The sequence below is a fragment of the Bos javanicus genome, chromosome 3 (genome assembly GCF_032452875.1).
Source record: "Bos javanicus breed banteng chromosome 3, ARS-OSU_banteng_1.0, whole genome shotgun sequence".
NCBI classification, from domain to species: Eukaryota; Metazoa; Chordata; class Mammalia; order Artiodactyla; family Bovidae; genus Bos; species Bos javanicus.
The window spans coordinates 16,433,532-16,458,132 of NC_083870.1; the positions used below are offsets into that span (position 1 = coordinate 16,433,532).

At 40.6% G+C, this 24,601-nt stretch overlaps 1 protein-coding gene across 36 annotated transcripts in view; it reads right to left on the minus strand.

The window, feature by feature from the left end:
• The window catches only part of UBAP2L (ubiquitin associated protein 2 like), a 47,955-nt gene that overhangs the window by 22,767 nt on the left and 587 nt on the right, over nt 1-24,601 (minus strand). For 9 of the 36 annotated variants that reach the window (XM_061405115.1, XM_061405083.1, XM_061405106.1 and 6 more), the window contains exons 1-11: nt 24,325-24,410; nt 20,189-20,318; nt 18,612-18,689; nt 17,932-18,042; nt 11,437-11,605; nt 10,961-11,056; nt 9,512-9,557; nt 8,939-9,051; nt 5,351-5,403; nt 3,588-3,673; nt 12-183 (exon numbers count right to left, since the gene is read on the minus strand). In XM_061405115.1, the coding sequence (XP_061261099.1) occupies nt 12-183; nt 3,588-3,673; nt 5,351-5,403; nt 8,939-9,051; nt 9,512-9,557; nt 10,961-11,056; nt 11,437-11,605; nt 17,932-18,042; nt 18,612-18,689; nt 20,189-20,278 (1,014 nt within the window). In that variant the 5' untranslated portion in view covers nt 20,279-20,318; nt 24,325-24,410. Of the gene's footprint in view, nt 1-11; nt 184-3,587; nt 3,674-5,350; nt 5,404-7,208; nt 7,269-8,938; nt 9,052-9,511; nt 9,558-10,960; nt 11,057-11,403; nt 11,606-17,931; nt 18,043-18,611; nt 18,690-20,188; nt 20,319-23,969; nt 24,153-24,324; nt 24,473-24,512; nt 24,538-24,601 lie in introns of those variants that run through there. The other 27 variants (XM_061405014.1, XM_061404942.1, XM_061404932.1 and 24 more) reach the window with 11 other exon arrangements.

Sequence of the window (24,601 nt, forward strand, 5' to 3'; positions counted from 1 at the left end):
TTCCTACTTACCATACTGTGATGAGAAAACGTGTTCCCTGAAGCAGGCTGTGATATGGCACTCTGCTTCGAGTTACTGAACACCAGAGGCTGGGCAAGAGAAGGAGCCTGAGAGGGATCCAGATTAGATGAATCATTCTCCATGGAAGATGGTGTCTTTCCCAACAGAACAGCAAGGTCAATTCTAGTGGAGAGAGAAAGTTTGATGAATAATGACAGAACATTCTTATCTCCAATACCCGACTTAGATTAAGGATAGATCAAAAGGAAGTCACTCCCCAGAAACACAAAGCCCTAAAATGCTGAACTCATCAAAAACAACAGATGTATAAGAGTCACAATAGTATCCAGATGTATTCCAATGGAGCTGACATCCTTAATGTTGTTTACAATTTTAATTTTAGTGAAATTTTTTAACTTAATGAAATGTCAAATGTTAGTTTTAATACAGCAGCTCCATAACTGGCCCCAAAATTCCTAACTTTTACCCATGATTTTAATACTGAATACCTGTCATGACCAATATCTAAGACCACAAATAGAATGCTGGCATCCTCAAGTGGCTTTAGAACAGAAGGATTTAGGCAATTTTTCCCCCAGTTTTTAAAAAATTCCAAAAGTCACCTGTGGTATAATAAAGTATATACTAGTATATACTTTATATATCCAAGTATATCCAAGTATATACTATATACTTGGAAAAATTTCCTTAGTAAGAGGGATATCTTTTATTTTTCATAATTGGTCCCTTTCAACCACAGTTTAAGATAATAGTTACTCAGGGAGGGGGAACCCCACACACATAGTTTTGAGAAGGTGGCTGGTCACCAAAAACACCAAGAAAGTGAATGAGAGTTGGAACTTTCAACCCTACTACACTCCACCCACCTCTAGGAAAGGAAAGGGAATTAGAGATTGAATTCAATCACCGATGACTTCATCAATCATGTATATGTAATGAAACTTTGATTAAAACCTCTTCAACAGTGAGATTCAGTGAGCTTCTGGGCTGGTGACCACATGTGACCCACAAGGAGGGCAGAACACCCAGAGAGGGCTTAAAAGCTCCATGCTCCAACCCCCACACCCTGGCCTGTGCCTCTCTTCCATTTGGCTGTTTTGGAATACTGGTTAAACTAATAAATCAGGAATGTCAAGCAAAAACACTTTCCTGCATCCTATCAATCATCCTAGCAAATTATTGAATCTGAAGAGGGGGCTGTGAAAACCCCCAAATTTGTAGCCAGCTGAGCAGAACTGTGTGAGTAGCCTGGGTACCTCTGAAGTAAAGGCTGTTTTAGGATACTGAGCAGTCACCTTGGGTCTGTGCTAACTCTGGAGAATTACTGTCAGAACTGAATTAAACTGCTGAACACTTAGCTGAACACAGAACCTGTGTGGGAAAAAAATCAGATATTTGGTGTCATTAAAAACAATAACAACAATTAACCTCTGGTAATGACATCCTGAACGTCCTACTCCTATCACACTTCTTATTAGGACATTCTGAGTCAGTTCAGTTCAGTCACTCAGTCGTGTCCGACTCTTTGCGATCCCTTGGACTGCAGCACACCAGGCTTCCCTGTCCATCACCAACTTCTGGAGCTAGCTCAAACTCATGTCCATTAAATCGGTGATGCCATCCAACCATCTCATCCTCTGTCGTCCCCTTCTCCTCCTGCCTTCAATCTTTCCCAGCATCAGAATCTTTCAAATGAGTCAGTTCTTTGCATCAGGTGGCCAAGGTATTGATTGGAGCTTCAGCATCAGTCCTTCCAATGAATATTCAGGGTTGATTTCCTTTAGGATTGAGTGGTTTGATCTCCTTGCAATCCAAAGGACTCTCAAGAGTCTTCTCCAACACCACAGTTCAAAAGCATCAATTCTTCAGCGCTCAGCTTTCTTTGTGGTCCAACTCTCTGACTAGATGGACTTTTGCTGGCAAGGTAATGTCTCTGCTTTTTAATATGCTGTCTAGGTTGGTCATAACTTTTCTTCCAAGGAGCAAGCATCCTTTTCACCATCCACAGTGATGCTGGAGCCCAAGAAAATAAAGTCTGTCACTGTTTCCTCATCTATTTGCCATGAAGTGATGGGACCAGATGCCATGATTTTAGTTTTTCTGAATGTTGAGTTTTAAGTCAGCTTTTTCTCTCTCCTCTTTCACTTTTGTCAAGAGGCTCTTTAGTTCTTCTTCACTTTTTGCCATAAGAATGGTGTCATCTGCATATCTGAGGTTACTGATATTTCTCCCAGCAATCTTGATTCCAGCTTGTGCTCATCCAGCCTGGCATTTTGCATGATTTAATCTGCATATAATTTAAATAAGCAGGGTGACCGTATACAGTCTTGATGTACTCTATTCCCAATTTGGAACCAGTCTGTTGTTCTGTGTCCGGTTCTAAATGTTGCTTCTGACTTGCGTACAGATTTCTCAGGAGTCAGTTAAGGTGGTCTGGTTTTCCCATTTCTTTAAGAATTTTCCATAGTTTTTTGTGATCCACACAGTCAAAGGCTTTGGCATAGTCAGTAAAGCAGATGTTTTTCTTGAACTCTCCTGGTTTTTCTATAATCCAACAGATGTTGGGAATTTGATCTCTGGTTCTTCTGCCTTCAAGTTGGATTCTGGGCCAATAACTATCATGAAAGTGAAAGTGAAAGTCACTCAGTCATGTCCGACTCTTTGCAACCCATGGACTATACAGTCCATGGAATTCTCCAGGCCAGAATACTGGAGTGGGTAGCCTTTCCCTTCTTCAGGGGATCTTCTCAATCCAAGGATACAACACAGGTCTCCCACACTGCAGGCAGATTCTTTACCAGCTGAGCCTCAAGGGAAGCCCAAGAATACTAGAGTGGAGTAGCCTATCCATTCTCTAGTGGATCTTCCCAACCTAGGAATTGAACTGGGGTCTCCTGCATTGCAGACAGATTCTTTACCAACTGAGCTATCAGGGAAGCCCTACAGCTATCATATCCAGGTCCAGAAATAATTCAAGAGTTTTTCAGGGGATAAAAATATTCCCTGACAAGTGTTATCTCCCTCTATTGACTCCAATACTTATGTTCAAGTCCTAAAAAATTCATAAGATAGATGCTAGGGGAAAAAATGATCATCACACCCAGTTGGCTAGAGCAAAGACATAATTATAAAGCAAGAGAAGAAGCTATTGAACAGTTCTGCAAATTCCGAAATAAATAAAATCTTTCCACTTTTAGCTTTTCTTAACCTGATTTACTGTAAGTTTATATTATTCTAAGTTTTAATCAGTATCTGGGATGCTGACAAGGCTAATGTGTATATATATATATATATATATATATATACACACATTTTCTTGATGTATGTATTAATGAAGGACTATCTGGAAGAAGTTAACTTCAAAATTATACAGATATTCATTTGGTAGATAAACTACTATCAACTCTTACAAAAATCTACCTATAAACTAAATAGGACTGTAATGTGATTTGATTCTATTATCAACACTATGGGAGTTCATGAAGGGCCAGTACCACTCCTTCCTTACAGCTCACTTAGCAGATCCCTCTGAGAAAAGATACTGACAATTCACACCACACACTTGCCTCTGACCAGCAGTGATTGTCACATTCTCCGCAGGCAGAGGCACTGAAGACACATTAGAGGCAGTGAAGATCTTGGTCTCAGAAAGCTGGAAAACAGAGGCATTAGTCACTCCTAGTGTTAGGCTAGTTACAGTCCAGAAACCTGGCAGAGGTAAGGGGAATGCAACATAAGAAAAAGGGAAAAACTCCTACAAGTGAGAACTGTTTACCCTAAGAAATCCTGAATGGACTGACTTTCAAGCCCCTTCTATCTATCTTCTGTAGATCTTATCAAAAGAGAGAGCAGAATCCATGAACCCAATAAAATCTAGTGGAGTCACATAATATGCACCCTGAACTTATAAGAAAGTGAATATGCTAGACAGAAAAATAGAGAAAGCCCCTTTATATTTTCTCACTATGCCTCCCAACTCCTACCTCAATCCGAATCATACTTTATCTTCCACTAATCCTCTCAAAGGAAGACCCCAGCCAAAATGAAGACAGAAATAAAAATAATTCTTTGCTTTTGAGCAGGAAGGGCCCAAATTCTGATGTGCTGAAGTTTGCAGGAATAATTTTAACGTGTTTTGCCTTAAAACTGACTTTATTACATCTAGTCTCTCCCCTATAAGACATTAAAATCAAGTAAGTCAATTGCAGGGAATAAATATTTTTACTATTCAAAGTTGATTTAATTTTTTTAACCATGCTGCCCAGTTTGTGGGCGCTCAGAGTTCCCCAACCAGGAATTGAACCCTGGCCCTCAGCAGTGAAAGTGTCCTAACCACTGGAACACCAAGCAATTCCCCCACAACTTTAAAAATAAGTTAAAAAAAAAAAAAACTTTCTGATTGAAACCTCCCCTCTAAAGACAGGAAATCCACTCCCCCCAATATATCATTCTCTGAAAGGTGGTTAAGCAGACAAGCCAAATCTTATGAAGTATTCACAAAGCAGTCTAGCTCAGCTACAATAGAAAAGAATCACACTCTGATGCTGATGCATCTGGAATTTTAAAACTCAGCCCTGAAAACCAAAACAGCTTGACACACCATTTCCTCTTACCATATTCTGTCTTGCTTGAGTAAATACAAAATACAGGAAAGTTCATCCATGATCACTATAATTCACAGCAAAGGCTTGACTGTGACCAGCCATCAGCAAAATCCCTTTACTCAGGTACTACTCCAATGAATTCACATAGCTGTTTATGTGCCACACATCTATGAGGTTTCCAAGTTTAGTCACTGCAGAACAGCCAAACCTACATTTTCATCTCAATTAAAATCATCCAAGTTGGGCTCTGAGTACAATAACAAAATGGGTTTCAGAGTCAACCAAACTTTCACCATGTACCCACCTCTAAACCAATTACAGGACCATACACCAAAGCCTGAATGTGAACCAAATAACTGCACTGCTCCAAGGAGCATCACGTGCTATCAGAAGCTGCTGCTCAATGCATTACCTGCCTGACTCCATCTCTGGTGCCCTACCCAACCACCATCGCTTCCTGGGATAAATCCGACAATCAGATATTGGACTTACACAAGTGCACTTGCCCTTTCCATAGTCTGGTTCCAGAGAGTCCTGTTCATGCCCAGTCTCCTTCATATAACATATGTGAAATGTTCTTGCTCAGAACACTATTTTGGATGTAAAAGTTTTGGGTCAGAATCTTAAGGGTGAATTTTAAGGGGTAGAATCATACCCATTTTCTATCCCTAAAACATCACTTAGGGATAGAAGGTACTGATGAGGAATAACATGGGAATACTCACATCTTCATTCCAATCTTCAGTTCCCCACTCCTCTGTTGCAGTCCTCCATGCGCCTGGGAATAAAGGAAAACACAATGAAGTAACTTTAAATGCCAGTACAAAGCATGTGTAGAAAATACTAATGCATTAAATTTTTTGGCAGCCAAAAGTGTAACCAGCATTTAGTAATCAGAAAGGATTCTTGGGCTTCAGAGGGAGGAAAAGACTTTTTAGAATACCTCAGAACACCAGGGTTCTAATTAAATTTCACAGCTACTTTCAGTTTTTGTCACACAGCTGTAATAGGAAACAGTGCGAGACAGCAAGAGAGAGAAACAAAATGCAAGAGAGAGCAAGACTCCAGTAGATCCAGCACTCCAAGCAATCTCTTATAGACCTTCAGGCCTGACTCAGTGGTCTGGTCAGTGAAATGGCAGCAGATAATTCAAGCCAAAACATGCAAACTCTATCTATTGAGTATAAGACAATACTGCCAGCAGTCTGAAGAGACGTGGCAGCAGGGGCAGAGGAACACAAATGGTTTCAACAAGACAGTCGAAGGGCAATGAAGGAAAGGCCTGAAATCCAAACAGAGCACTGACACCTATCTGCTATGGAAACTAAATTAAAAAACTCTGCTGGCTGTTATTTTCAGAAGACACAAGGTGAAACTGGAAAAATCAAGTAATTACCGTACTAATCCTAACTATATGAGACATGAAATCTGACCTGCTGAGCTCACGGCACAGACAGTGGAGTTATGCATTCTCCTCCTGTTGGTAATAACGTAGTGCAGATACAGTTTCTGTAGAAGAGGTCCATAAATAAACTATCTTCCACATTCCCCTTGTTTTGTGTCACATATACACATGTCCTTCTCAGAAAAGGAACCTGCCTTTTCTTAAGGAATATGGGTGAGTTTCTGAGACCTAAAATTCTTCCCTTCAAGCAAAGGACCACACTAAGAAATAGGCACTTATCTGTAGAAAAGACAAGAAAACTCCTGGTTTTCTTCTCTAGAATAACAGTATATATTTAATAATTCTTATAGCATTCTCTCCAAATGGAGAAAACTTCTTACAAGAATCAAAGAATGAAGGTCTGGCATTCTGATTTCATGATCACTGAAAAGAAACATTCTAATACCTACAGAATCCATCTGAAATTCTTCTAAACATTTAATAATGAAAAATCCTATTTCCTAGAGAAAAATATGTCAGTGCAATGCCTTTCCCAGGACAATGTTAAAATTGTACCACAGAAATTTCAAGCCACTTAACAATGACAATGTTCTCCAAATCAAAGTCCAATCTCAATTTAAGCAAGATACAAATAACATTTTTCTCTCCTCTCTGGTGATACCATTCTTCCTCCCCATTGACATCCATCCCACTGTCGTTAACTGGAATCCAAAATGTGGGTTAACACATACACACAATCCTAGAATTAGAAGTGATCTAAGAAGTTACGTACTACTTAGAAGCTATCTCTCATGCAAGAATTTTTCCCCCTGCACTCTGGTGACTGTATTTGGAATGGAAAGGAAGACTGTAGACAGCTACTTGACACCTTCCTATACAGGACATATGGTCACAGCTAAGGAAAAAGACTACACACTGAGGAAGCATTAAGACGCAGAAAGCGTTCAAATATTCTAACAGATTAGGGCTTCCACTCCACCAGCAAAAAGCACAGACAAAGTAAATATTAAGTGTTCATTAAGCAATTTTCTAAGTAAGAAAAACAGGCACAGAATCAAAGGAAAAAGCAGAAAAATAAAAAGCAGGAAGACATAAAGATGACATATCCACAGATATTTCAGTTCATAAAAATCTATTATTAAATATCCGGGGCAGTTAGGCGCCTGGATGTATCATACCAGGAGCAGTCTCAAATTTTCGGGGATAATTTGACCCCTCAACCCCAATGAAATCAAGTCCTGAAACAAAAAAGAAAAGAAAAGAAAAAACAACCAGTGAAATTTTGCTTGTGAATGAGAATGATTGCCCCCAACAAACAACTCCCACTGTACCTGTGGATATTTTAAGGGTAGATTTCAGTCTCTTTTTAAAATAAAAAGGGAATTTGAAGTTTGCTATCATGAAAACATAAAAAGAGATTATGCATGAAAAGTTCAACTCATCAAACTAACAAGGATGAATGCACGGAGCTAACCCAACACTAACAAGATGACAGGAGCAGCACAAAATTCATTCGGCAACAGATAAGAAGTTCTGATTCCAGCCTCCCAAATTTGTTCTTCTCTACATGGTATAAGCAAATACACACCTCTTCCTTTCCTCTTTTTCCAACCAACCTAGGATTGGGACTCCATACCTAATTTTCTGTCCACAACTAAAAACAAATCCCTCAACTTTTGTTATTCAGACTGCTACCAACGCTCTAAAAAGCCATCAAGAGATGAATGAAGAGTTCTAATGCCTCCAAATTAAAATAGAAAAGGACATTTCATAGCTAATAAGGAAGCTCAAAAAGTTATGTAGCTTGACAATAACTTTAGCCTCTGCTCCTGAAAAATCTGTATTCAAAATGAGCTTTTAAGACAGCTTGATGAACAAAAAGCATGTAATACTCAGGATCTGAGTTATAGCATACTGTGGCCAGTAGGTGAGAAGAAGTTTGTGCCAAAGACCTTCCTAAAGATGCAAGATTAAGGTAACAGATCTCTGAAAGGGGGGTAAGGCAAATTTAAGTGGATAAACAGTCAAGAGAGCCTATTTCATGCTCCTCTATTAACCCATCCCCCCTTTATAAGACAAAAAAAAGTCTCAGGCTTTTCTTTCCAAGTGTTGACTCAGCCAGAAGGAGATAGTTGATCTCCTCAGAAGAAAATACTCTGGAACCCAGAGGCTGCTCTCATTTAAAGTAATCAAAGTATTTTTTACTTCCAAATACATCTTGCTGTGTCCCACAAGCCTAACATATCCACAAACATCTATGCTACCCAGATAAGCACCAAAGTCAGCTAACAAAAAATAGCAAATCCCATAATACCCTATCACACCCAGAACACTATCCAACAATGAGAGGCTAAAAGTCTCCAGAATTTCTTCTTGCCCAGATACTGATATTTACCAAAAATTAAAGGAAAAAGACATTCCTATCTCTGTATGCAAAAACAAATTAACAGTGGGCTTTGATTCTGGGCCCTGTTCACCTCTACAAGTAGTGGGTTGAGTAATCCTGGATATCTTGTCAAAAGGCAAAGCCAAACAGAAACACTAGGAAATACAACTGGGAGCTGATGGTATAATGGAAAGAGCACACGGCCTTCTGGAGTCGAAAAATTCTAAGTTCAGATACTAGCAAATTTCATAATCACTCCTGCAATCTAAATCTTGTCATCTGAAAAGTGACAATAAATAATGTTTGTTTTATAAAATAGTGACAGATCAGGTGAAACAGCATGTATAATGTGCCTGTAGGCACACAATAAATACAGAGTACACACTAATACGACCGTTATCCCTCTCTCTCCCTGTCTCAGCACTCAAAAACTATACCTCCACATTCTTATGTTAGTATAACCTCAAAAAAATTACTTCCTTAGGTTCCAAAAGACAAAAAATGAATAAAACAGTCACTCACTCGTCCCATCGTCTGGTTCAAAGTGGCCAGTGTTGTTCCATGTATTGCCGCTATTATTGCCATAGTTATCATCAGTATTGGCCGGCTCTGCATAATCAGCTGGGTTAAAGGTTCTGGGAGAAAAAAATAAATAAAAAGCTTAAGAGCCTCTGAGCTCTAAGCAACATCAGTTGAAATTAACTCAAAAGGAGGGCAATTAGAATCTTGTCTGTTCACTTTTCCTCACTGTACCAGCTTACCTAAAATTTCATGATATACTCATATAGATATCTATCATTCCCCTTGCATTAGGCCACTGATAAAATCCACATGAAGATTTTGGAAAAACAGCAGGTATATATATTCACATGAAGTTATGAGATAAAGTAATCCAGGTGGTAAATGCTTATCTCACTAAAATAAGCCCAATGTCTGGACACATCTGATGAAATACTATAGCAATCTGTCTGATCACATTTGGTTACTTAGCTGCCTATTATCCTCAGGATACCAGAATATTAACCACATCAAGCTACTATGGTAACACTTATGGAAAAAAATTAAAGACTTTGACATTGGATCAATGAAACTCACCCCATTCCTTGAGCAGAAAACCTTCCTCCGCGCCTACCAGAGCCACCTAAAGAGGGAGAGGGAAACATTTTAAAAATTGATATAAACCACCATGCCAACTGAGGCAACTTTGGAAAGTAAGTGGTTGACATCATTAGATGTTCCTTCTCTCACTCTGAAGCACATCAGTTAATACAGGAGGACAATCCTTATTATTGACAAGAATGTTTCTTTGCTGAGTGAACTGCCAGATCCTTAAGCAAATATAGTAATAACAATACTAGAGGAAATGACATCTACCTTCATCCCCACTGCCCTCACAGTAATCTCCAGAATTTGCACTACATCTCAACAATTAAGGTATCTAGCATCCATCTGAATTTTTAAACTTTACAATATTGTATTGGTTTTGCCAAATATCGAAATGAATCCGCCACAGGTATACCCACGTTCCCCATCCTGAACCCTCCTCCCTCCCCATACCATCCCTCTGGGTGATCCCAGTGCACCAGCCCCAAGCATCCAGTATCGTGCATCGAACCTGGACTGGCGACTCGTTTCATATATGATATTATACGTATTTCAATGCCATTCTCCCATATCATCCCACCCTCTTCCTCTCCCACAGAGTCCAAAAGACTGTTCTATACATCAGTGTCTCTTTTGCTGTCTCTTATACAGGGTTATTGTTACCATCTTTCTAAATTCCATATATATGCGTTAGTATACTGTATTGGTGTTTTTCTTTCTGGCTTACTTCACTATGTATAATACGCTCCAGTTTCATCCACCTCATTAGAACTGATTCAAATGTATTCTTTTTAATGGCTGAGTAATACTCCATTGTGTATATGTACCACAGCTTTCTTATCCATTCATCTGCTGATGGACATCTAGGTTGCTTCCATGTCCTGGCTATTACAAACAGTGCTGCCATGAACATTGGGGTACACGTTATCTCTTTCAATTCTGGTTTCCTCAGTGTGTATGCCCAGCAGTGGGATTGCTGGATTATAAGGCAGTTCTATTTCCAGTTTTTTAAGGAATCTCCACACTGTTCTCCATAGTGGCTGTACTAGTTTGCATTCCCACCAACAGTGTAAGAGGGTTCGCTTTTCTCCACACCCTCTCCAGCATTTATTGCTTGTAGACTTTTGGATCACAGCCATTCTGACTGGGGTGAAATGGTACCTCATAGTGGTTTTGATTTGCATTTCTCTGATAATGAGTGATGTTGAGCATCTTTTCATGTGTTTGTTAGCCATCTGTATGTCTTCTTTGGAGATACGTCTATTTAGTTCTTTGGCCCATTTTTTGATTGGGTCATTTATTTTTCTGGAATTGAGCTGTAGGAGTTGATTGTATATTTTTGAGATTGAATTTTTTTTTTTTTTTAAATAAAGCAGACCCCCTACTAAACTAATAAGAGTAGCATGTCCCCAACATCCATTCCCCCAACAAACTGATCACCTCTGCCTCGGCCACGACCTCTTCTGCCTCTTTCTGTGCCTCTTCCAGAAGGCCCTCCACTCTTGGTGCCATCTAATCCATTTTCCTGACCTCGAACTGAAATTTAAAAACAGAACACTACAAATGGCCAGAGTAAAGTAAACAGGAAAAATATATATAAACTGTATGCATACATGATTAGGGGGAGACAAAAACAAAGAAGAGAAAATGAGCTAGAAGGACAGAACATGATGGTTACTAGGGGAATGGTTCCCAGTCAAAAAATCTTACAAACAGCTAACAAGGTAATTTCATGCTAAACTGGTGGCTGTTGCTAAAAAAATCTGTATGTAAGAAATGCCAAGATCTCAGAACAGATGATCGTAAAAAAAATCAAAAAGATAATGGTTACCAGGTTTAGCCTCACAAGGCCCTGACATCCCTCAAGTCTAGACATTACTAACCCACAGCTGGTTTTGTTAAAGCCCCATGCATACACTCTCGTCCACGGCTGGCACCTCTTCCCCGTCTTGGTGGCCCACCACGTCGCCGACTATAGTCTCTGTCCCGGTCTCGATTTTCTTTGCCTTCCTCGTTGGATTCCGTTTGGCCACCATCCTTTTGTCCTGAGACTCCCTTCTTCTTCCCGACCATCTCCCAGGAATGCTAAAGAAGAAAAGAACATTCGTGTCAAATCAGTATAGGTTGCTACCAGGAAATGAGAGATAAAACTGTTGGGACAACTGTTAACCATTCTCTCAGTATCCATATCTAAGATACTTCTATAAGTTTACTTCTGTTTAAGCTGAGGTATAGACAGGACCTCAAGACAAATTCTGCACCTATCACTGCAAAATTGAAGCCCTTTCTGTGGAGGAGGTGCTTATGAGCAAACGGATGCAGGAATCATTCCCAAAAGGGTCACCGAGATCTCCATTCAGTTCAGTCACTCGGTGTCCCCTTAGTCAAAGGGCCTAGTTACTTACTGGTTCGTCCTTTCAAGTGTGTTTCCCGGGCTGAAAACACTAATTCCCTATGCATTCAGTAATTTCCAATTTTTTATAGCCTTATCTATGTCAAACAAAGCTGAAAACTCAAAGTTTCTAAAAGTTAACTTTGAATTCAGAGTGAATGAATAGCATTTGACTCGAGTACAGTCTCAAATTAAGCAACCTAGAATTTAGGAGGAAAACAACTACACCTGTTCCCTAACCCACCCCTTCCACACACACCAATTTCCTTTATTTAAAAGAAGACCAAATAGCAGTCAGGAAAGCACAGCCCTGGCCCTGAGACATGCTATGTCTTATTTTACTCACTGTGTTCCCCTTATGCATCTGAAATTGCTGTAATACAATTCAACCTTCCTCAAAGGAGTTCAGGAACAAATATTTATAGCAAGGAAAATAAGCTAAACAGTCGTGCAAAAACTCATTCCTTAGGAAAATTAATTTTATAAACTTAAAGTTCTATTTTTTTTGCCTTGCCTTGTGGCTTGCAGGTTCTCAGTTCCCTGACCAGGGACTGAACCCAGGTGCTCAGCAGAGTCAAAGAGCAGAGCCTTAACCACTGGACTGCCAGAGAATTCCTTATAGATTTCAAGTTTTAAATATATACATATACTGATTTATAATTTTTGCAGAAAATACATACAAATAAGTTCAAACGTGTATAAATAAGTTTCAGTTCAAATGCCAAGACTATCATGTTTACCATCCTGGACACCAATATTCCAAATACCAAATTACGTAATACCAAATTACGATGGCCCTGTTTGCTCAGTTCAGTTCAGTCATGTCCGACTCTTTGCAACCCCATGAATCGCAGCACACCAGGCCTCCCTATCCATCACCAACTCCCAGAGTTCACTCAGACTCATGTCCATCGAGTCAGTGATGCCATCCAGCCATCTCATCCTCTGTCGTCCCCTTCTCCTCCTGCCCCCAATCCCTCCCAGCATCAGGGTCTTTTCCAATGAGTCAACTCTTCACACGAGGTGGCCAAAGTACTGGAGTTTCAGCTTTAGCATCATTCCTTCCAAAGAAATCCCAGGGCTGATCTCCTTGCAGTCCAAGGAACTCTCAAGAGTCTTCTCCAACACCATAGTTCAAAAGCATCAATTCTTTGGTGCTCAGCTTTCTTCACAGTCCAACTCTCACATCCATACATGACCACTGGAAAAACCATAGCCTTGACTAGACGGACCTTGGTTGGCAAAGTAATGTCTCTGCTTTTCAATATGCTATCTAGGTTGGTCATAACTTTCCTTCCAAGGAGTGTCTTTTAATTTCATGGCTGCAATCACCATCTGCAGTGATTTTCGAGCCCAAAAAAATAAAGTCTGACACTGTTTCCACTGTTTCCCCATCTGTTTCCCATGAAGTGATGGGACCAGATGCCATGATCTTCGTTTTCTAAATGTTGAGCTTTAAGCCAACTTTTTCACTCTCCTCTTTCACTTTCATCAAGAGGCTTTTGAGTTCCTCTTCACTTTCTGCCATAAGGGTGGTGTTCTCTGCATATCTGAGGTTATTGATATTTCTCCTGGCAATCTTGATTCCAGCTTGTGCTTCTTCCAGCCCAGCGTTTCTCATGATGTAGTCTGCATATAAGTTAAATAAGCAGGGTGACAATATACAGCCTTGACGTACTCCTTTTCGTATTTGGAACCAGTCTGTTGTTCCATGTCCAGTTCTAACTGTTGCTTCCTGACCTGCATATAGGTTTCTCAAGAGGCAAGTCAGGTGGTCTGGTATTCCTATCTCTTGAAGAATTTTCCACAGTTTATTGTGATCCACACAAAGGCTTTGGCATAGTCAATAAAGCAGAAGTAGATGTTTTTCTAGAACTCCCTTGCTTTTTCCATGATCCAGCAGATGTTGGCAATATGATCTCGGATTCCTCTGCCTTTTCTAAAACCAGCTTGAACATCTGGAAGTTCATGGTTCACGTATTGCTGAAGCCTGGCTTGGAGAATTTTGAGCTTTACTAGCGTGTGAGATGAGTGCAATTGTGCGGTAGTTTGAGCATTCTTTGGCATTGACTTTCTTTGGGATTGGAATGAAAACTGACCTTTTCCAGTCCTATGGCCACTGCTGAGTTTTCCAAATTTGCTGGCATACTGAGTGCAGCACTTTCACAGCATCATCTTCCAGGATTTAAAATAGCTCAACTAGAATTCCATCACCTCCACTAGCTTTGTTCGTAGTGATGCTTTCTAAGGTCCACTTGACTTCACATTCCAGGATGTCTGGCTCTAGATGAGTGATCACATCATCGTGATTATCTTGGTCGTGAAGATCTTTTTTGTACAGTTATTCTGTGTATTCTTGCCACCTCTTAGTATCTTCTGCTTCTGTTAGGTCCATACCGTTTCTGTCCTTTATCGAGCCCATCTTTGCATGAAATGTTCCCTTGGTATCTCTAATTTTCTTGAAGATATCTCTAGTCTTTCCCATTCTATTGTTTTCCTCTATTTCTTTGCATTGATTGCTGAGGAAGGTTTGCTCAGTAACAGCTATCAAATAACTTTAAAAAAATGGAATAGTAATATGAAATTACTATTAATTTTCTCAGGGCTAACAATAATATTGTCATATAAAACAGTATCCTTTTAGGAAAACATGCTGAAGAATTTAGGAAATCAAAGTACTCTGATGTCTACAATTTATTTCCAAATAATCTGAAGTGTTCGCCAATGGTAAGTGGATAAACAAATGTGCTATAAACACACAACAGACTATTACTCAGTCTTCCGAAGGACTAAAATTCTGATGCCAATCACAATACAGATAAACCTTAAAAATATTTTGGTAAATGAAACACAAAAGGACAAATACTTGATTCCACTTTTATGAGGTACCAAGAATAGGCAATACCTTATATGAGATACCACAAACAGAAGGTGTTACCCGAGCTGGGAGTGGGGCATGGAGAGTTAATTGTTCTATGGACATGGTTTCTCACTGGGAAATGGACCAGTTCTGGAAAGGGCAGTGGGAATGGTTGCACAGGGCCTCCCAGGAGGCTCAGTGGCAGAGTCTGCTGCCCAGCAGCAGACACAGTTTGGATCCTTGGATCAGGAAGACCTCCTGGAGGAGGTCAAGGCAGTCCACTCCAGTATTCTTGCCTGGGAAACCCCGTGGACAGAGGAAGCTGGCGGGCTACGGTCCAGGGGGTTGCAGAAGAGTCAGACACAACTTGGTGATTACACAACAAGAATGGCTGTCCAGCACTGTGACTGTCCTTAGTGACAAAGAATTGTTTACTTAAAATGGTTAAATTGGTCAATTTCCTCTAGTGTATTTCACCACAATTTAAACATCTTTAAGTTCAAAATAAGTAAATTTAAAACTATACTAAAGGATGCCACGGAGCAACTAAGCCAACACACTGCAACTACTGAAGTTTGTGTGCCTAGAGCCTGTGCTCTGCAACAAGAGAAGCCACCGCAATGAGAAGTCCATGCACCAAAAGAGCTGTCCGCACTTGCCCCAACTAGAGAAAAACCCTCAAGCAGCACTGAAGACCCAGCATGACCAAATAAAAATAAATAACTAAATACATAACTATATTAAAGGAACTTCCCTGGTGGTCCAGTGGTGAACAATTTGCCTTAAAATACAGGGGACACAGGTTCAATCCCTGGTCAGGAAACTAAGACCTTGCAAGCCACACAGCTTGGCCAAAAAAAATATTAAGCATCCACCTAGCACCTGGCTCAGACGGTAAAGCATCTGTCTGCAATGCAGGAGACCCAGGTTCGATCCCTGGGTTGGGAAGATCCCCTGGAGAAGGAAATGGCAGCCCACTCCAGTACTCTTGCCTGGAAAATCCCATGGACGATGGAGCCTGATAGGCTACTGTCCATGGGGTCGAAAAGAGTCAGACACGACTGAGCGACTTCACTTCACTTCTTCACCTAGGACCTAGCAGTACCGTGTTGCCTATTCTTCCAACCCACCCTGATTCCACATTAAGTTGTAGGTCACTTTATGCTCATAGTAGCTTTAATTCATAAATTATAGTAACCTCATACCTAAACCTGCCATCAGGAACTCTGGAAATGAGACTCAAAACAGTTAGTCCTTAAGAGTTTGTGCTAATCTGTATCAAAACCTGGAAGGTTTCAGAAACCTGTCGCCTTTTGGCTTCTCTCTGATTATTTATCAGCTGCTGGCACCAGATGGGTTCTATACATAAAAAGAATTACTATGCTTTGCCCAAAGGCACTGCTAGTTTTCTGATATGATCTCATCCACCCAAATACATGCAACATTCCTGGCAGCTGACTGATTGCCACTGGTTTCACTAGTTGCTGGTTTATTTGGGGCATAAACCTACATTCTCTAGCTTATTTTTTTTAATACTGTGGAAGGAGGTCAGACTTCTAGTACTAGAAGGTGAAACAAAATGTGACTTGTGCAAAATAAAATTTTTTCACATTTTTTTTTCTTCTGCACTATGCAGCATGCAGGACCTTATCCCCCAACTAGGGATCAAACCCACGGCCAGCGCATTGGGAGCTTGGAGTCTTAACCGCTGAACTTCCAGTGACGTCTCAAAAAATATATATATACTTTTAGAAAGCATAAGTAGTCCTACTTCCTCTCCATCCTACTCCCTGAAAAATCTTGAGGCAATTACTCCAGAGTAAACTCAAAATGAACCAAAACTGCTATCTGATTATTCGGGTAGTAATTTTCAAACAAAAGCAATAATTGTAAAACTTAATCTAGGACCACACCTTTAAAGAAAAAAAATCTACATATCTAAATTCAATGACTAAAAACAGTTTTCACTGTTATTTCCCATTGTCTCAAAGACACTGACAAACCTCCAACATTCAGCTAAAGTAACACTGTAACATGAATCAGTTAATCTAAGGATGAAATCTGGTTTTCCATCTCAACCAAAAATCCCCTGAGTAAGATCAACAAAATGAAAATTACTTCAAATGATACACTGCTCATTTAAAAAACTAATAATAAAGGTCTCTACTAAACACTGCAGAACATCCCAAAGATTATTTAGTAAGGCACAATCCTATTCTTAAAGGACATAACAGTCTGATACAATAGTAAGACAGTAACAAAACACAGCATTCTCATTAAGTGGAAAGGAAAAGGTGAAATCAACTCTAAATTCCAGGGCAAGAGTTCCTCCAATATCCTCTACCATCTCCAGGAATGGTCAACAAGCTGTAAAGTTTGTTTCTCAGGCTTCCCTGGTCATCCAGTGGTTAGGAACCCATATGTCAATGCAGGGGACATGAGTTGGATCCCTGGTCTGGAAAGATCCCAAATGCATCGGAGCAATTAAGCCCTCGAGCCACAACTACTGAGCCCGAACGCTGCAACTACTAAAGCCTGTGTGCCTAGAGCCCGTGCTCTGCAACAAGAGAAGCCACCACAGTGAGAAGCCTGCACAGTTCAATGAAAAACAGCCCCTCTCCACAACTAGAGAAAGCCTGAGAACAGTAACAAAGACCCAGAGCAGCCAAAAATTCATGAAAAAAATAATTTTTTAAAAAGATTTCTTTCTCTGCTACTTCAACAAAAATAAGTTCACATGATAAAAAGGTATTGTGAAAAAAAAAAAAAGGTATTGTGAAATGTAAAGCTAATATTGGTGGGACTGTTCTGAAATCAGAATCCAGGAAGGGCTGTGGCTTTGTTCAACAGCAATAAATCTATTAGTAACTAAGGCTATTTAGCAGCAACTCTTTACTCAAGACTAACCAAGTCTTGAAAGTAGTCATTAGCCTAGAATCAACAATTATGCCAGGCCAACTAAAAGAAACTGATTTTATCTGTTCTATTTATTGCACAAAATTTTAAGTGTTTGCAACCTCCAGCAAATATAAAGACACTTCCTTGCTTTATTTGGAGAATAAGAGAGTATGCTTTAAGTTGACCCCACTTGCTATTTTTGGAATTTACTAGCCTCTCAACCAGGGACCCACTTTCCAGAACACTTTATTAGCACTCTACCGTATCTGGGTTTCCTTCCAGCAGTACATTGATGGCTCTGTTGACATCTCCATTGCAGTCATGCAAAGCAATGACACATTCATCCTGGTTCTTGCCTGTGATATCAATCAGCTGAAAGAGAAAGATCAACAACCATTATGAACAAGCTTGCACTCCCCACAAAAGGAAAACAGATGAAGGAAAGGGAGAAGACACAGCTGAGTTTGAAAGAATTAGGTTTAAAAAAGCAAAACATGCAGAATTTTGACATTCTAGCTCCAAAAGCAAAATACTAACACCTGTGATTAAGGATGGGGCAAAAGTATTTATAAAACAATCGAACAATAAAGTATCTAATAGAGAATCAAATGCAGAAACACACAGGCTTCAGTATACCATGAGTCTCCATATTTCCTAGATACCACAAATGCTCAATGTTACTGTACAACAGTACTAATAAAGTCATTCAAAAAAGAGTTTAAAATTAAGATAAAATCTCTTTGAACACGGTATCTGTCCAAAGGGGCACAGTAAATCACACAATAAAAGCACTCATGTATTGGCTTAACCTATTATATTTCAGGTTAAAATTCTTATAATACCTAAAGTGGAAAGTATCCCGGTAGGCATCAATCCTATTAACTGCGCTTTAATCTTTATGTTTTTTCCCACAAATTAAGACAAATCAAAAATACACTCACTTGTTTCACCTTTTCCTCAAAGTCAGCATCATTATGGTCCGAAATCATCTGTGCAAGTCGAATTTGTTCTGCAGTGGCCTAAAAAGCAAGATCAAGAGACAACAGTTTAGAGAAATGAGAGGGACCAACACAGTCCACTGGGCTTCCCAGGTGGCTCAGCGGCAAAGAATCCACCTGCCAAGTAGGAGACTCGGGTTCAATTCCTGGGTTGGGAAGATCCCCTGGAAAAGGAAATGGCAACCCACTCCAGTATTCTTGCCTGGGAAATCCCATGGACAGAGGAGCCTGGTGGGCTACAGTCCATGGGGTTGCAAACGAGTCTGACACAACTTAGCAACTGAACAACAACAATCAATATGCACCATCTCCCACCCCAATTTCCTTCTCCCTGTTACACATGACCAAGTAATAAAACATTTCCACCACTTCACTTCAGTTGCTCAGTCGTGTCCGACTCTTTGTGACCTCATGGACTATATAGCCATTAGGCTCTTTCCACCACATAAGATGCTTAAATGAACAAAACAACAACATAGAGTTAAGCTGTCACTATTTCACACTACTTTCTCCAAAAAAGCACGGAGCTTTTATGTCCACAGTTAAAGAGACTCATTTTGGGATCAAACACCACTTTGAAACATCTGTGCCTTAATTCAATTTCATGTATTTGCAAAGTCATGTGAAAACCCTGTTCCTGCAATGATCACTGTCACTCTCTTATTCCCTAGGGATGAGAAAAGCATAAGGTTTAGTCTGAGGATACACTGAGCATATCCCCCAAGAATCCAATGTATGCTTGTAAGATGTCAGAAATTTTAGCCCCAGCTGAGATAAATACTAGAATTCTGCTAGAAATTCACCTGGAAAGAGAAGTAAAAGAAAAATGGATAAGAGAAAGTTCTAATCTGACATATTTATCTGACCATAACCAAATATAACTGATTCATTCATATTAGGTGCCAACAAATACTGAACTGGTTATTAAAAAATACATCTAAATTCAATTAAAAAAAAAACCCAAAACCTCATAAACCTCAGCGCCCAGGTTAATTTATTCTTTAAAACTGTGCAATACTCTATAGTGTTTCATTTGTTAATCTTAAAGGAACACAGTAAAGACGCTAACTCCTCATGGGAAAGGAAAAATCAGATTAGGCCTCCATGAGACGAGAGAGGAAAATAAAAGACCAGTTAGGGAAAACAAGAGCAAAGGAAAGGAAAAGGTGGCAAGACAAAGACTGGCTAAAGAGATGTCAAAGTGGAAATTCTAGGAAATGAGAAATATATTGCTGAAACAACCCAGATGAATAAAGGAAACTGCTATCTTAGAGATACAAAGCACAGGACCCATTCTTTCCAAGCCTCATAATGCAGTAAATTAACAATAAAAATAAGCACATTGCATCACAGAGTGTCATTAACAGTTATTAGGCCCCAAGTGAAAAGAGGAAAGGATAAGAAAATAAGAATAAAGAACCCAAACTAATAACCCAAAGCATAGAACGTTGCTGTACTAGATGTAAACCAGTATCAACCTCAAGGCTACCCCATGGATCCATAGCCCTTGGGTTCTTTACCTGGGGCCGCTGCTTGTGCTGTGTCTGGTTTTGGTTTTGAGGTGGCTCCCAGTTTCCCCGGGCTCGGTTAGTGCCCACCGACGTCATCATTTACAGTATATACAAATAACAGTATTTACAAGGTAGAATACTGAAAGATTTAAAAAAAAAAAAAAGAAGAAAAAAAAGTTTAGATGTTAAATGCAGGTAAAATGTTTTCAACCTTTTTCATCAGCGCCTTCACCACTATCATTTCTTCAAAGAAACCAACATGCACCTGTTCTTGAGACATTTATAGTCTGATGAATTCTTTAGGGTACTAATCCATTTTTGCAGAACAATAAATGTATAAAACATGTGTTAAGTGATGTTTGCTTATTTTAAAGTTATGGGCACAATTTGGTTACAGTCCCTTATAAGCAGGCTTTGTTAAGTTTTGCTATCTTGATAGTTAGCAAAACAATGTTAAGAATCAAGTCATCCCATAAGTGAAAATATAAAGTCCCTCTGACAGAAGGAAAAATAATCAGTAAAGCCTGGAAACAAAAGCCTTCCAGGAAGGGGATCAGCCTATACTTCAAATAAAAACAATTTAAAACGCTGTATTCAACCTACCTTTGAAAACAGCTTTACCTATCTTACAACCTTTTAAACATAAGCTGCATGTGTCCTCCATCATTTGGGAAAGGACAAGCTCAAGTCTACCCTTTCTCCCTCAAGTTTCTGTCCCTCAGTATGGTGCAGGGGCTCCCGCAACTTTCCACAAGGCATGTATTACCCCAGTGCCTGCTCAGAATCTCAGTTCCTTGGATAATAATTCCAGCACCCTGCTTTTGTGGCTGCTTATGTTGGTTTCCTAAGTCCGAAGTTCCAAGAAACCAGAATGGCAATTACCCTCCACCACTCACCTTAATATACAGAGAATCCCAAATTTGTCCCAAATCAAAAGCATTTGGCACAAAGTTTTATTTGGAAGAAAGTCCTTCTGGGAAATCATTTTAAACTTGAGACATTATTGCCAGCAAGATGACTTTGTTGAGTCTTTAAAGAGACAAGGAACACACAGGGCCTTCCCAAAACCAGATCAGTTTTTGTTACAACACTTCCAACAAGCAAAGATTCTACTGAATTTGTTGCCTTCATTCATACTTTGTTTGATAATGCAATCTCAGTTGCTGTATTTAGCAAACAAAGAAAACATTCATAATATAGATTGCTCAAAAGGAGGTTACTCTGCATATTTTATTCCATTCCAAAGAGGACAAGTTTATACTTTTCTGCTCTATATTATTTATTTTTCATTAATAAAACTTCACATAGGGTAATTCTAGGCTGCCCAGAAGACATTGCCAGATTTGAGGGACAGGTAGGTTGGGTTTCTAAAGAAATACGCAAGCATGAACTATTGAGAGTGAATTTCACCTATTTCTTGGGTCACAAAGAAAGCGAACTTCCCTGTGGATAAATCCTTCACCCAATTGGGTCAATGTGTCACATAGATCTTTATTGTTTGATGCAGTCATTAAGAATTAAGAGTTCTACATTCCCTATCACCAAGAAAGATTTTTAAGGAAACTTTGGGGCTAATTTTTAACCATTACCTCTTCTCCCTACACAGGTGCACAAAAAGGCCTGTAAATGTGTCTAGATAGTACAGGATTATTTGATACCCAGAAGTCCATTTTCCCAGGCTGCCATTATTGTCAAGTTTCAAAACTTAACTTACAAAAAATCAAGTGTCGTTCAACCAAGTACCTAGATTCAAATCAAACAGAAAAAAAAAAAAGAAAATACCTAGAGGAAAACTATAGGCATTATTGTAATTGGCTCAAAGATGAAGATTCTAACCATGGGAATAGCCTCTCCTAGAACTTAAAAAATATAGATTGTGTTCTACTCCACATGTGTTTCCATTTGTGAGCATGAGTTGTTAAGTAGAATTTCATGACTACCTGTAAGGACAATTGCATGTACAGTACCTGTCAGCCCAAATACATTAGTCATTTCAAAACCCACATTAATTACTTAGGAAAGGGGAGGAGGGGAACCTCCTGATCATTCTATTAACTTCCATTTCTCTCTTATAAGTGCTTTGAAATGTGTGACGAACAAAATTTTACCACCTATGTAGTAGCAACACTGAGCAACAGGTCAAAAATAAGTGATCTGGGATGGATCACTGGAGGGCACAGAATTAGTAGCCTTTTAGTAGTAAAGAGACACATACCCAAAGTTATCACAGTAGAGGTGAGGAATCTCGTTAAGTACTCTTTCATATAGCATAAAAATATTTAATGAAAGTAGGTGAGAAGTACTAGAGACAAGGGAATAGTGCAGGAACAAATACAGGTTTCAACACAGGAGTGCCCTTGACCATTTTTTGAAAACCAGCTACTTAAAAAAATAGCCAGAGAAATTTTACAGAAAAAAATAAATAACAAGTATTTATTGAGTATCTACTATGTGTCCAGTATTTTAGTAAATACAAAAGCAATATGACTTGGTTGCTGCCCTCAGGGAGCTTACAATCTAATTTGGGAAACAATTCAGAAACTCTGAAGCTGGACGGGGTGGGTAAGGCTTGCTACTTCTAAAAGAGCAATTAATTCCCCTAGATGCTCTGTGGAAATTACCCCTGCAACTCCTTCCCCATCAACTTGAACCTAATTTAAAAAAGAGTACTTCCCAGTTAGGACACATTTTGGCAAGAAGGGGCTTTAAAAATCATAATCAAAACAGTACATTTTAAGGTCTTTCATCATCAGTTTTCATGCCAGCAACACTTTCCGACTTCCCGTTCACAACGGAAATAATCACCGGGAGAGCCTAATCTTTTTAAGGACAATGGTTGCAGGATCTCAAAAGCAGTTTTATCAACCTATACACGGCCAAAACGTTTTAGTTCTCCAGGAATTCGGGTTGTCAATGACCCTCATCACATCCCAGCAAGTCACATCAGATATCCATCCCCAAAGCAGAAGATGGGCGGTGGAAGTGAATGGGGAGGAGACAAAAAACAAAACAAAACACGATTTCACCATCTAATAATCAGGGACAGTCAAAGGCAAAAAGGATAACAATAACAACAACAAAAAAGGCCTGTTACTGTGGTGTTTTTCTTTCACAATATCCTACACCAGAGATGGCTACATTTCAAGAACAGTGGAAAAGGAGCAGCCTATTTGTGACATCAGTTTGCAAAGCAATTTAAGGACTGCCCACAAGGTGAAGGGTCTGAAGAAATTTGGGATTCCTGTTCCATTATGAGAAGAGTGATCAAATACCCCACTGCTCTAGTGACGTCCCTTAGGCGTAATATACCCTATGGGGGGCCTCCCATGCCCAGCTTCCCAGATAACACCATAATTGTTTGGGGTACCCAAAACAACAGTATGGACAACAGGAAGCTAAAGACAGCAGCAAAAAATATATTCCAAGAGCTGGGGCGGTGAGAAAGAAAGGGTAATAAGAGGAGCTGACAAAGAGGCTGGAAACGGAGAGGGGACGCAAGCCCACGCGTGGAGGATGGGAGGCTCACCCCGCTCAGCACCACATCGGGAGCTCACAGGGCCAATCGCCTCCTTACCTCCCACCCGGAACAAATTAATCCTCCGCACTCCAAACTGAGGGCCACATGGGGGAGTTTGGGGCAGCTCCACCCCATCGTCTTCCCTCCCCCCACTCCCCGCCACCCCTAAACCAGGCCGGATCCGGATCAGAGGGGGCCCGCAGAGGGTTGGAAAGGGAGGAGGCCTTCTCGTCTTCTCCACAGGAACCGGCCAGGGTAAAGAGAGGGCCCTACCTCAGGCGGAGCCCAGGCCTCGCTCACTCGCGCTCTTTCTCGCTCTCCCCCGTCTCAGGCTCTACCGCATGGCCCCCCCCCGCCGCCGACTGCCCCAAGCCCCGCCCCGGCCACGCTCCCAAATCGAGGCCCCGGCTCTGGCGCGGCCCACTAGGCCGCGAACCCAACCATAAACAAAACCTCCAGCGGCCGACTCGAGGGGGGGGCGCCAGGGCTCGCACGACTAGGTGGGGGGTGTACAGTGGGAAACACGGTGCGGGGGGGCCTACCGAGGGAGGGGTATACGGCGGGGGTAAGGGAGAAAGGAGGGAGGGTAAAAGGGGGAACGCGGATTTAAAGGGGCCGCGGACAATACCCGGCCCCGCCGCGCTGCCGCTGCCGCCGCCGCCGCCGCCAACGCCGCTGCGCTCCCAACTTTACCTCAGTCTCCTCCACACTGACACCCCGGGCCGCGCCGCCCCTGTCACGTGATATAAGGTTCCCTCCTCCCCCCTCCCCTTTTCCCTCTCGCGCTCGCTCTCGCGCCTTCTCCCTCCCACTTGCCTTCCTGCGTCCCCCAGCACGTGACGCGAAAAGGGACGCGCACGTAAGCGTGCGCGTGCCGCCTCGCCACGAGACACCTCGTTCCGGCT